Here is a 12848-nt window from a genome sequence, read left to right as displayed (position 1 = left end):
ATTTGTATGCGCATTCAAGTTTGAGAAGCACTTGTTTCGACCGTTGAAGGTCTACTTTGGCTCAATTTAGGTCTCTGTGCTGATTATAAGCACTTTATTTTGAGGAATTTTTTTTTTTTTGAGGAATTTTTATATGAATTCACATTGAATAGATTTATTTATTTATTTATTTATTTTTGAAAAGATTTTATTTATTTATTTGACAGAAGAGAGAGAGAGCTAGGAAGAGCAGGAACACAAGCAGGGGGAGTGGGAGAAGGAGAAGCAGGCTTCCCGCTGAGTGGGGAGCCCGGTGCGGGGCTCCATCCCAGCACCCTCGATCCCAGGACCCTGGGATCATGACCTGAGCTGAAGGCAGATGCTTAACGACTGAGCCACCCAGGTGCCCCCACATGGAATAGATTTAAAGACAAATACAACATCTTAAAAGTTTTACTGACTTTTTCAGAGGTCACTCACCCAGAAACTGCACTATCAGAACTGAGAAGAAAACAAAAACAAAAAGAGCCTGAATAGCTAAATCAAAGGTCATGCTGATGTATCTTGTGGAGGAGAATTCCTCAATTACTCATTTGGAATATCTTTAATATATTTTTGACATATTTTTCATAAGCCTAAATTAGTTGGTTCCCATTTTGTCATTGAATAGGGTATTGGAGATAGGGGAATTACTTGGTGATAACACATGGACAATAGGAAGAAATGACATCAGAAGGTCAAAAAGTGTAGCAACGTGGACCTCTTAATGTGGAGGCCAAAGGTCTATGCAGATTAGTTGGTTCTAATATAATACGGTTATTGGTAGAAGTGTTGGTTAAGAAGTCTGCTTCAGAAGCAGAAGTCTCCATCTGCGTGTTTTCACATTCTCCTGGCAGTAATGAATTGAATGAGTGTAGTAAGATGGCTGTATTCGCTGAGGGATCCAAGATCAACACAAGAAAGACCAGTACCAAAGCAGGAAAATATTCGTGAGGCACATGACCTGGTAGTTAAGCAAAGAATTGAAAAAGCATCAGAGCCATTTCACTGGAATACCCAAGGAATCTGGATTTGTGCCTTCAAGCTTACGGAAGGTTTCTGCCAAAAGGAATTGATAACTTTTTAAAGTTTTGGTATTTAAAGAGTTAAGCTCCAAGGACCTGAAAAACTCACTGGTGTAGAATAATTCATATATTCTGGCTTGGCTAATAACTCAGTTGTTCCACAGTAGTGAATTTAGAGGGCAGCATGAGATCATTGAATGAATTGGAGATTGGGAACAGAAAATCTGGCATAGGGGCACCTGGGTGGCTCAATCATTAAGCATTTGCCTTTGGTTCAGGTCATGATCCCGGGGTCCTGAGATTGAGCCCCGCATCGGGCTCCCTGCTCCACGGGAAGCCTGCTTCTCCCTCTCCCACTCGCCCTGCTTGTGTTCCCTCTCTCACTGTGTCTCTCTCTGTCAAATAAATAAATAAAATCTTAAAAAAAAAAAAAGAAAAAAGAAAATCTGGCATAGAGTGTACACTCTGTCCCTGGTAATTTCACTGTGTGGTGCTCTTGAGTATGTTGTTTAACCTGTCGGGTGCCTCACTTATAAAATGAGAGATTGGGCCATAGTATTGCAACATTGGTGTGTCTTGAATCAATATGAGAAAAAAGGTGGAGGGGGTGTTTGGCTAGCAAGTGCTCATAATTTGCATTCCTGGTACCTGCGTATCAGTCATAAAAAACTCTGGGCAAATATAGTGGGAGTATGTTACATGGGGAACACCTTTCCTTAAGAGTGGTAAAAAGGGTTGAAAAGTGCTGGATAAGAGGACCTCCTATTTGTAATATTGGAAAATATATTTTGATGATTCCCCATAAATAAAAAAATTGTGAAAACTTGACCAAAGGATACAAGACAGTGAAACAGAGTTCACTAAAAGTTTTTTGTTGTTGTTGAGGTTGGTATCTTTTTAGACGTTATCCATTTAATCTTGTGCTGCTTAACAGATTGGCTAGTGAGTGTCTTTCTAACAGTAGGACTTAGTTTTTTAAGTTCTATTTATTTATTTAATTCCTGGGCAGTTAACAGCTGACAGTAGGACTTTTAATTTAAAGGAGTTTGATTAGAGCGCTTGGGTGGCTCAGTCGGTTAAGTGTCTGCCTTTGGCTCAGGTCATGATCCCAGGATCCTGGGATTGAGTCTCACACCGGGCTCCCTGATCAGTGGGGAGTCTGCTTCTCCCTGTCTGCTGCTCCCCCTGCTTGTGCGGGCTCTCTCTCTCTGTCAAATAAATAAATAAAATCTTAAAAAAGGAGTTTGATTAAATCACCATAGACCTGATAGTGAGACCAACAGCAGCGGATTTTCTATTTCAATCCTGTAATATAGAAATAGGAATCTTAATTGTTACATTTGTTTTCTTTTTTATTTAAAAATTAAAATATTTAATCCTAGTATGTGGGAAATGAGTTTTATTAGTAACTTTTAAGTCCCAGTGTAGCAAAAATTATGTGAAGGGAAAAAAAAACTTGAAATAAACTTAATGGCAAATAAATATTTATGCTTTTTTGGTCCTTAACTGTTAGTAAAAATACATAGCAGAAGCGACTAACAACAAAACCAAACCCCAAAAAACCCACAAAACAAAACCTCTTTTTTTTTCCTGACTAAAATAATGGTATATTCCAGGTGGATTACTGTCCCACAGGAAAAACATATAGAGATTTGCAGCAGACACATTGATTTAATGTAACTTCTCTTAGTGATGTAGGGCTAGTAACTATTGAGAGTAGAAAAAAGCCTTTGAGATTTTCTGTTGCCTATGTTTAGAAAATGACATACTGGGGTGCCTGGGTGGCTCAGTTGTTTAAGCACCTGACTCTTGATTTCAGCTCAGGTCATGTCTCAGAGCTGTGAGGTCAAGCCCCACATTGGCTCCGCACTCGGCATGGAGCCTGGATAAGAGTCTCTCTCTCCCTTTCCCTCTGTCCCCCCACCCCACCCCTCTACTTGCACACTCTCTCAAAAAATAAAATAAAAATAAAAAATATTTTTGTTCTAAAACATTTTTTAAAAGATTTTATTTATTTATTTGAGAGAGAGAGTGCATGGTGGGGGTAGTGAGGAGCAAAGGGAGAGGGAGAAACAGACTCCCTGCTGAGCAGGGAGCCCAATGTGGGACTCATGACTTGAGCCAAAGGCAGATGCCTGACTAAGCCCCCCAGGTGCCCCTCTTCTAAAACAAGAATAAAACAAGTCTAGATTTTAAACCATTGTATATGTACAAATAATAAATACTATACTTATGTTTTGTTAGAAAAATATTTAGAATTGAATTTTTCTAGATCATAATCAAGTTTTTTCTAATTATAAAGAATCAGAAGTATTGACTCTGTACTTTATCGTTGACTTATAGCATGATCATAGTCATGTTATTCACAAGTAAGCTTTTCTACTTATAAGTGGGGGATAAAACTTGTCACAAACCTGATTTAGAGGTAGGTACGTCAGGAGGATTAATTAATGTTGCACTGTTAAATAACAATAAAAACAAAAACCCAAGAGGATTAATTAGTATGTTTGTAACATACTTTGGCAACTTTGAAGAGGTGTTTTCTGTAATCACATATTAGTCTTCCCCAGTGTATCTTGGATTTATTCAAGCTAAAAAGGTTATTCTAGACTTTCACTTTGGTAACTGAGAGAAAAGAATAAATTTATTTTCCAATTTTTGTTGGATTGGAAAATCATATTTTATCCAATTAAAATTTAATTATAGATAGATTTTGTTTGAAAACCTAGATATCTTAATACTTTTAGGTTTAGTTATAAGGGAATAGGAGCTAGCATTTCTGGCAATATGGAACGAGGACCGTTTAACTTAAAAGCTCTGCCGCTACAAAGTACCTGGAAATGCTGGATGAAATGTTACAAACATGTTTTTAAAATGAATGTCTGGGCTCACAAAATAGCAAGGGAAATACCTAAGGGCTAAAAAAGAAGAGGGAATTGATTACCAGAGTTGTAAGCCCAGGAGCCAATGCTGAGGCAGCCCTGAGGAGTTTATTTGTCTCAGTAATGAAAGCTTTAATGGCCACACTGGGATCGGAGATGATGCCTTGGACTTGTAGGAATAAGATTGGTCGGTTTGACAGCTTCCTTACTTTATAAGGAACTCCTTATAAAGCCATGACTCTTGAAGAGTTAGACATTCCGTGAAAGGTAGACTAGGAAAGAAATTCACCTACACCTGCTCATTTGAAGACAAGGAAGCTTACCTGCCTAACTTGTGCTTGGAGTAGTGGAGGAGGGAAATCTTCCTGAGAGTACACAACTCTGTCAATCTCTCATGATGTTTTGGGACCTGAATTTAATACTTTATGAGTGAGCAGAAGGAGATTCAATAAATAGCATATTAGACCCTCAAAACTTCAGATAAAACTACCAGATAAAAACCATAAAACTGGGGCACCTGGGTGGCTCAGTTGGTTGGGCATCTGCCTTCGGTTTGGGTTATGATCTCGGGGTCCTGGGATCGAGCCCCACGTCAGGCTCCCTGGTCAGCGGGGAGCCTGCTTCTCCCTCTGCCACTCCCCCTGGTTGTACTCTCTCTCTCTCTCTGCCAAATAAATAAAATCTTTAAAAAAAACTATACAACCATCATTTGATATTATTAAAGACTTATTAGAAGGAATTAAGCACGTGATAAATGGATAAGACATTCTTTTTTCTTTTTTTAATTTAGGGAGAAAGAATGAGCAGGGGGAGGGGCAGAGGGAGAGACTCTCAAGCAGATTCTGTGCTGCACACAGAGCCCAATGTGGGATTTGATCTCATGACCTAATCTGAAACCAAGAGTCAGGCACTTAACTGACTGAGCCACGCAGGCACCGCTGGATAAGACATTCTTAAAGACACCAGGCAGATTTGGGAAACAACCAAATACAGTTTCTAGATAAAAAATATGGTCATTGAAATAATAATTTAAACATTCAGTGGACATGGGATATAGCAGCTAAAGAGAAAAATCAGTAAACTAGTATATGAGGAAATTGTTACACTGTGCCACTGAGAGGTGACAATAGAAAAATTTGAAAGAGAATGGCTTAAGTGATAAGAAGAAAAGAAGAGGAGTCCAATATGAATCTAATAGAAGTTTCAGAAGATCAGCATAAAGGCAATATTCAAAAAGATATGCCTGAAAATTTTCTACTCTTGATGAAAGACCAGAATCAGGAAGTACAGTGAGTCTCTCACAGGATAAATGAAAAGAATATATGAGCAGAGACATTATTATCAAACAAGTGGCAAAGGTAGATATACATGAATTAAGATAGTAATAGCTTTTTAAAAAAAGTTTATTTTTTTAGTAATTTCTACGCCCAGCATGGGGCTTGAACTCACGACTCTGAGAGTCACATGCTCTTCTGACTGAGCCAGCTGGGTGCCCCAGGAATAGTAATTTAGTAATTCATTAGAGTGTCTTCTGTGCACCAGGCTGTTCTAAATGTCTCTGCCATTCTAGAGCTGATTGGGAGATGAATAGTATACACATAAGCAAATGTGTAATATATTTTTTTTTTGTTTCAAGTTTTTATTTAAATTCTAGTTAACATAAACTATAGTACTGCTTTCAGGATAATTTAGTGATTCATCACTTACATACCACACCCAGTGCTCATCACACCAAGTGCCTCCTTAATACCTATCACCCACTTAGCCCATCCACTGCCCACCTCCCCTCCAGCAACCCTCAGTTTATTCTCTATAGTTTATATAGCTAATAGTCTCTTATGGTTTGCCTCCCTCTCTCTTTCTCTTTTTTTGCAAATGTGTAATATTATGTCAGGTAATGATAGAAGACAATAGAGGAATGTAGGGTATAGAGAGTCACATGGAAGGGAGTAGCATTTTCAGTTAGGATGGTGTGGAAAAGCTTTTCTGAGGAGGTGGCATTTGAGAGAGCCCTATATCGGGGACAAGGAAAGAACACAGATGAATCACGTGAGGAAGGGGAAAGGGGAGTGGTGTTCTGTGGAAAGGCAAGAGGCAGGAATAAGATTGGCCTGTTTGACAGCTTACTGATGGGGTCAGATGTGGTGAGTGAGGAAGAAGAAAAAGGTCAAGGATAATGATTCCTAGGTTTCTAATCAGTGCAACTAGGTGCATGGAAACATCACTTAGGGGAAGAGAAAGACAGGAGAGAAGTAGTTTTGGGGGTTGGGGAAATCAAGTGGGGTACATATTTGATATGCAAGTAGAAAAGTCTAGTAGGCTATTGGATTTATGACGAATCTCAGGAGAGAGATTGAAGCGGGGAGTAAATTTGGGAGACTTTGAGTATGGCTGGTATTTAAAGACAGATTTATAAAGATTGGATGAGATCATCTAGGGAAAAAGTATGGATAAAGAAAAGAAGTGGACTCTCCAATGTTTAGAACCTCTCTCCAATGTTTAGGTGGTAGAGCAGAAACTGGCGAAAGAAACTGAGATTTGGCTAATGAGATAAAATCTTAGGAAGTGTGGCATGGACAGAGTGACCTATTGTGATAGAGTAAGGTGAGGCCTGAAAATTGACTATTGGATTTGCAAAGTAAAAGCTACTAGTGACATTAAAAAGTATAGTTTGGGGGCACCTGGGTAGCTCAGTCGGTTAAGCATCTGCGTTCGAGTCAGGCCATGATCCCAGGGTCCTGGGATGGAGTCCTGGGTCAGTCTCCCTGCCCAGTGCGCAGTCTGCTTCTCTTTCTCCCTCTGCCCTTCCCCTCTGCCCGTCCCCTCCTCTCTCTCTCTCTCTGTCAAATAAATAAATAAAATCTTTAAACATGTATACTTCTTTAAAGATGACAACATCAACATGGAAAAATATTTTGGAAAAGTAACATGACTACTAAGAAATTATCAATAAATTAACATTTAATAAATGACATAGAGAATATGGAAATAATAATAGTATTATTGGGTTATTAATTAAAGATTTTATTTATTTATTGGGTTATTAATTAAGACTTCATCTTAAGTATATGCTTTCTATTATCTAGGATAATGAGAAATTTTAAAGATTTTATTTATTTATTTGAGAGAGAGAGAGAGCACAAGTGGGGGGTGAGGGGCAGAGGGAGAGGGAGAAGCAGGCTCCCTACTGAGCAGGGAGCCTGACTGGGGGCTCAATGCCAGGACCTCGAGATCATGACCTGAGCTGAAGGCAGACACTCAACCAACTGAGCCAGCTGGGCTCCCCAATGATGAGAAATTTTAAGTAGCACATACAAACCAAATCTAAAATAATACAAAAATTCTAGCTCAGCATTCTCTATCTGCCTTTCCAAAAAAACGTTTATTAGATATGAGATGTGAATTTAAAAGCCATGACATTGTTCCTATGAGCCACATCCAAGAGTGAGTTTCTATTACATTAGTCACATTTTGCTCAATAATTAAATAATTTTACTTGTGTTATTTCTCTGGTGATGATGTTATTGACAAGGAGTAGTAAAATAACCTAAAGATAGGTAGTTGGAGGGAGAACAAAGAAGAATGTGAAGATACAAATGGCCAACAGATGCATGAAAAAATGCTCAACATTACTCAGCATCAGGGAAATTCAAATCAAAATTGCAATGAGATACCTCACACCAGTCAGAATCGCTAAAATTAACAAGTCAGGAAATGAGAGATGTTGGTGAGGATGTGGAGAAAGGGGAACACTCCTACACTGTTGGTGGGAATGCAAGCAGCGCAGCCACTCTGGAAAACGGTATGGAGGTTCCTCAAAAAGTTGAAAATAGAGCTACCCCCATGAACATTACAGTACTAGGTACTTACCTCAGAGATACAAATGTAGTGACCCAAAGGGGTCCGATGTTTATGTCCGATACAAATGTAGTGACCTGCACTCCGATGTTTATAGCAGCAATGTCCACAATAGCCAAACTATGGAAAGAGCCAAGATGTCCATCGACAGATGAATGGATAAAGAAGATGTGGTATATATATATACAATGGAATAATACTCAGCCAGCAAAAAATTGAAATCTTGCCATTTGCAACAATGTGGATGGAACTAGAGGGTATTATGCTAAGTGAAATAAGTCAATCAGAGAAAGACAATTATATGATCTCACTCATGTGGAATTTAAGGAACAAAACAGAGGATCATAGGGGAAGGGAGGAAAAAATAAAACAAGATGAAGTCAGAGAGGGAGACAAACCATAAGAGACTCTTAATCAAACAGGGTTGCTGAGAAGAGGGGGTGGGGGGATGGGGTAACTGGGTGACGGACATTAAGAAGGACGTGTAATGTAATGAGCATTGGATATTATGTAAGACTGATGAATTACTGAACTCTACTTCTCAAACTAATGATATACTATATGTTAATTAATTGAATTTAAATTTAAAAAATTAAAAAAGAATGTGGAGAATGACCTCTGAATCAGCATTAAAAGCACTTCAACCATTTCTGCCTCCTATGTAGAATTAACACATTTATTCTAACCCTACAGACTTTCTCTTTTTATTTTTTTTCCTACTTTTAGTTTGAGATAATTTTAGACTCACATGCCGTTGTAAGAAATGATACAGATAGGGCCACCTGAGTGGCTCAGTTGGTTAAGCTTTTGCCTTTGGCTCAGGTCATGATCCCAGAGTCCTGGGACTGAGCCCCGTGTGTTCCAGCTCCCTGCTCAGTGGGGAACCTGCCTATTTCTCTCCCTCTGCCCCTCCCACTGGTTGTGCTTGTTCTCTCTCTCTCAAATAAATAAAATCTTTTTAAAAAAAAGACATGATACAGATAACCTGTACTCTTTAAACAACTTTCCCCCAATGATAACATCTTACAAAAGTATAGTACAATATCACATTGATAAGGAACATTTTCATCACAGCAAGAATCCTTTTTATAGACACAGCCTTTTTATAGTGCCCCTTCCCCCTACTCAACCCTTGTCAACCACTAATCTGTTCTCCATTTTTTTTTTTAAAGATTTTATTTATTTATTTGAGAGAGAATGAGAGACAGAGAGCACGAGAGGGGAGAGGGTCAGAGAGAGAAGCAGACCCCCCGCCGAGCAGGGAGCCCGATGCGGGACTCGATCCCGGGACTCCAGGATCATGACCTGAGCCGAAGGCAGTCGCTCAACCAACTGAGCCACCCAGGCGCCCCTGTTCTCCATTTTTATAATTATGTCATTTCAAGAATATTATATAAATGGTATCATACAGTATGTAACCTTTTCAATTTTCACTCATAATTCCCTGGCAATCCATCTATTTTGTTTTGTGTACCAAGAGTTCATTCCTTTTTAAAGTTTATATATGTATGAATGTATATATATGTGTGTGTGTGTATATATATATATATATATATATATATTATTTTTTTTTAAAGTAGTCTCTATACCCAGTGTGGGGCTTGAACTCATGACCCAGAGATCACAAGTCACACATTTTTCTGACTGAGCCACCCAGCACCCCAGTTCATTCCTTTTTAATGCTGAGTAGTATTCAGTAGTATTCCAAGGTATGGAAGCACCACAGTTTTAACCGTATATCCACTGAAGACTATCTGGGCTACCTCCAGTCTGGGGTTATGGTGAATAAAACTGCTGTAGATATTCATGTACAGGTTTTTGGGTGAACATGAGTTTTCATCTCTAGGGGTAAATGCCCAGGAATGCAATTGCTGGGTCATTGATAGTTGCATATTTAGTTTTTAAGAAATCGCCAATCTGTTTTCCAGAGTGGCTGTACCATTTTATGTTCCCACCACAGTGTATGGGTGATCCAGTTTCTCCATATTCTTGCCGCCTTGCTGAGTGTTTTTATCATGAAAGGAGCCCTTCCATGTAAATTTTAGAATAATCTTGTGTCACATGTTTTTTAGGATACCATTTTAATTCCTTTTGATATTTCCACTTCTGGTGTTCTTTATTTCTTCTTGTGGATTTGAGTTACCATACTGTAACATTTCTTTGCAGCCTGAAGGACTTCCCTTTGAATTTCTTTAAAGCAGGTCTGCTGTCTGCATTGTTTATGATGAGGAGTCAGCCATTAATTGTACTGGTTTTTTACCTGTATGTATGAGTCATTATTCTCCTGCTGTTTTCTTATTCTCCTTTGTCTTTCAATAATTTAACTATGATATAGTTCTTTAATTTTTTTAATTTAAAAAAATTTAATTTTTATTATTTTTAATTTTTATCTATTTTTTATTATACATGTATATGTTTTAAGATTTATTTATTTTAGAGAGAGAGAGAGAGCATGCATGAGTTGGGTAGGGGCACAGGGAGAGAGAGAGAATTTCAAGCAGACTCGCTGCAGAGCCCAACTCGGGGCTCCATCTCACAACCCTGAGATCATGACCTGAACTGAAATCAGGAGTCAGACACGTAACCAACTGAGACACACAGGCACCCTAGAATCTCTTTCCTTTATCTTACTTGGTTAATTGAGCTTCTTTGATCTATCGATTAATGTTTTTCCTCAGATTTTGAAAGTTTTAACCATTGTTTCTTTAAATGTTTTTCTGCCTCCCTTTTCCTTCTGTTATTCCCATTTCTTGTATTTGAATCAATTAATGTTGTCTCACAGGTTTCTGAGTCTGTTCATTTTCTAGTCTTTTTTTATCTCTATTCTTCAAATTAGATAATTTTTGCTAATCTGTCTTTAAGTTCACTGATTCTTTCCCTGCCATATTGAATTTTTTGTTGAGCCCCTCTGAGCCCCTCTGTGAATTTTTTATTTCAGTGGAATGTAGTTTTCAACTCCAGAATGTACTTTTTCTCCTTAAAAGAATTTAAAAAATGTATTTGTTGAGATTCTCTACTTGTTGAATCATTATTGTCATATTTTCCTTTAATTCTTTTTTTTTTTTTAAGATTTTGTTTATTTGAGAGAGAGAGACAGCATGAGCAGGAGGGGCAGAGGGAGAAGGAGAGAGAGAATCCCAAGCAGACTCCATGCTGAGCATGAGCCTGATGTGGGGCTTGATCCCAGGACCCTGAGATCATGACCTGAGCTGAAACCAAGAGTTGCATGCTTAACCAACTGTGCCACCCAGGTGCCCCTTCCTTTAATTCTTTAAGCATGGTTCTCTTCAGTTGTTTAATATATTTATTAACTGCTTTGATGTTTTTGTCTGCTCAATCTAGTATCTGGGGACCTTGAAAGACTCTATTGCCTGCTTCTCTTTTTTTAGTATGAGTCACATTTTTCTTTTTCTTTGCATGTCTCATAATTTTTGTTAAGAATTGTACAATTTAGATGATGTATTGTAGCAACTATGGATTCTGGTCACATCCTTTCTACTCCTAAAGCTTGTCATTGATGATTTTTGTTTGTTTAGTAATGTGCCTAGAGTAAATCTGTGAAATCTATTTGTCTGGTCTCTGCTCAGCTTATTGTTGTTGTTGTTGTCATTGTTTTTATTTTTAAGGCTGACTTCCCAGTGGTCACCCCTTATGTTAGCCAGTGATTGGTCAGAAATTGTCCTCGAGTGCATAGTGCCAGTGCCATTTTTCCCTTCTGAGAGATCTGTGTATAGGTTGGGGAATGCATTTAATGTTCAGGACATTTTCAAGTTTGTCTCAATTTTTATGTTTTCCCTCAGGAAACTTCTTATGTCTCTAGCCAGGAATCTGTGGATAGTTTGGGAATTCTCTAGTCTCTGCTACACATGCATGCAGCTTCTGTTTAGCCAGGAATACATGGGAAGTTTATCAGGCCCATTTATGGCTATCTCTCCTCCAAGATCTCTTTGTTAAGTCTCCTGCTAATCTGCCAGTGTGCTTGTTTCTTGCCCCAGTTGAGACTGCAACCTCACACTCTCATGGATAACTTCAGAATTTTCCCTTTTACTGCTGGGCATAGCTTTTCTGCTCTCCACACTGAATCAACTCAGCTGTATATTTGTTTTTGCAGAGAGAATTTGCTGAACTCCTTACTCCAGTATGCTGGGAGCTTCCTTTGCTTCCTTTTGGTGGTTTTTGAAATGTTTATGTATGTGGTTTTTCTTATAAAAACATACAAAATATTGCATAAAAAGCATGTTATTTTACAGCCCATTTTAAATTTATTTTCTAAGACACTACATTTCACTTAATCTAATGAAGATTATAATTAAGTGGAAATTTAATCTTTTTATTGTTGCAGATTTCAAGTTCCACCTATAAAGACAGGAATGAGGAATACAAAAGACAGTTCACTCATTTACCTGATACAGAGAAGCTGATAGCAGGTAAAAAAGACAGGAAGTTGTAAAAAACCATTTTACTACCTCATTATCAAAATAGAACTGACGAGTGACAATATTTGTAGAAAATTTAAGCCTTTGTGCTAGACAGAAAATATTTTTCAAGATAAGCTTCATATTAGATAATGTAAAACCAAGTTGTAATTTGGGGTGGAGTGACTTCTTTCTCTCTTTTTTTTTTTTTTAAAGATTTTATATATTTATTTGGCAGAGAGAGAGATAGCGAGAGCAAGAACACAAGCGGGGGAGTGGGAGAGGGAGAAGCAGGCTTCCCGTGGAGCAGGGAGCCCAATGTGGGGCTCGATCCCAGGACCCTGGGATCATGACCGGAGCCGAAAGCAGCTGTTTAACCGACTGAGCCACCCAGGCGCCCCGGGAGGAGTGATTTCTGAGATAAAAATATTAAGTACTCCCATGGGTCCTGTCCCTGTACTTTAATAAAAACCACCATTTTGCACCAAAAAAAAAAAAAAAAAAAATTAAGTACTAGCTAAGAAAATAGAACTAAAAGAAAATTATTGTCACAATTTCTTCTGGTGCTTGTTTTATATGGTTTTGTAGGAAAAATTTTAAATTTGATGTTCAATATATATTACCTTTCCCTGGAAAAAGGTACTCCTTAA

At 38.2% G+C, this 12848-nt stretch overlaps 1 protein-coding gene across 4 annotated transcripts in view; it reads left to right on the top strand.

Moving 5' to 3' along the window:
* The window catches only part of GRAMD1C (GRAM domain containing 1C), an 86861-nt gene that overhangs the window by 6424 nt on the left and 67589 nt on the right, over positions 1 to 12848 (top strand). For all 4 annotated transcript variants that reach the window (XM_035000140.1, XM_035000142.1, XM_035000141.1 and 1 more), the window contains one exon: positions 12126 to 12210. In XM_035000140.1, coding sequence (XP_034856031.1) covers positions 12126 to 12210 — 85 coding nt within the window. The remainder of the gene's footprint in view (positions 1 to 12125; positions 12211 to 12848) is intronic.

This window comes from Mirounga leonina, unplaced genomic scaffold (assembly GCF_011800145.1).
Source record: "Mirounga leonina isolate KUSES-001 unplaced genomic scaffold, KU_Mleo_1.0 Mir_115, whole genome shotgun sequence".
In the NCBI taxonomy this organism is placed as follows: domain Eukaryota; kingdom Metazoa; phylum Chordata; class Mammalia; order Carnivora; family Phocidae; genus Mirounga; species Mirounga leonina.
This window is presented reverse-complemented; position numbering and strand designations above follow the sequence as displayed.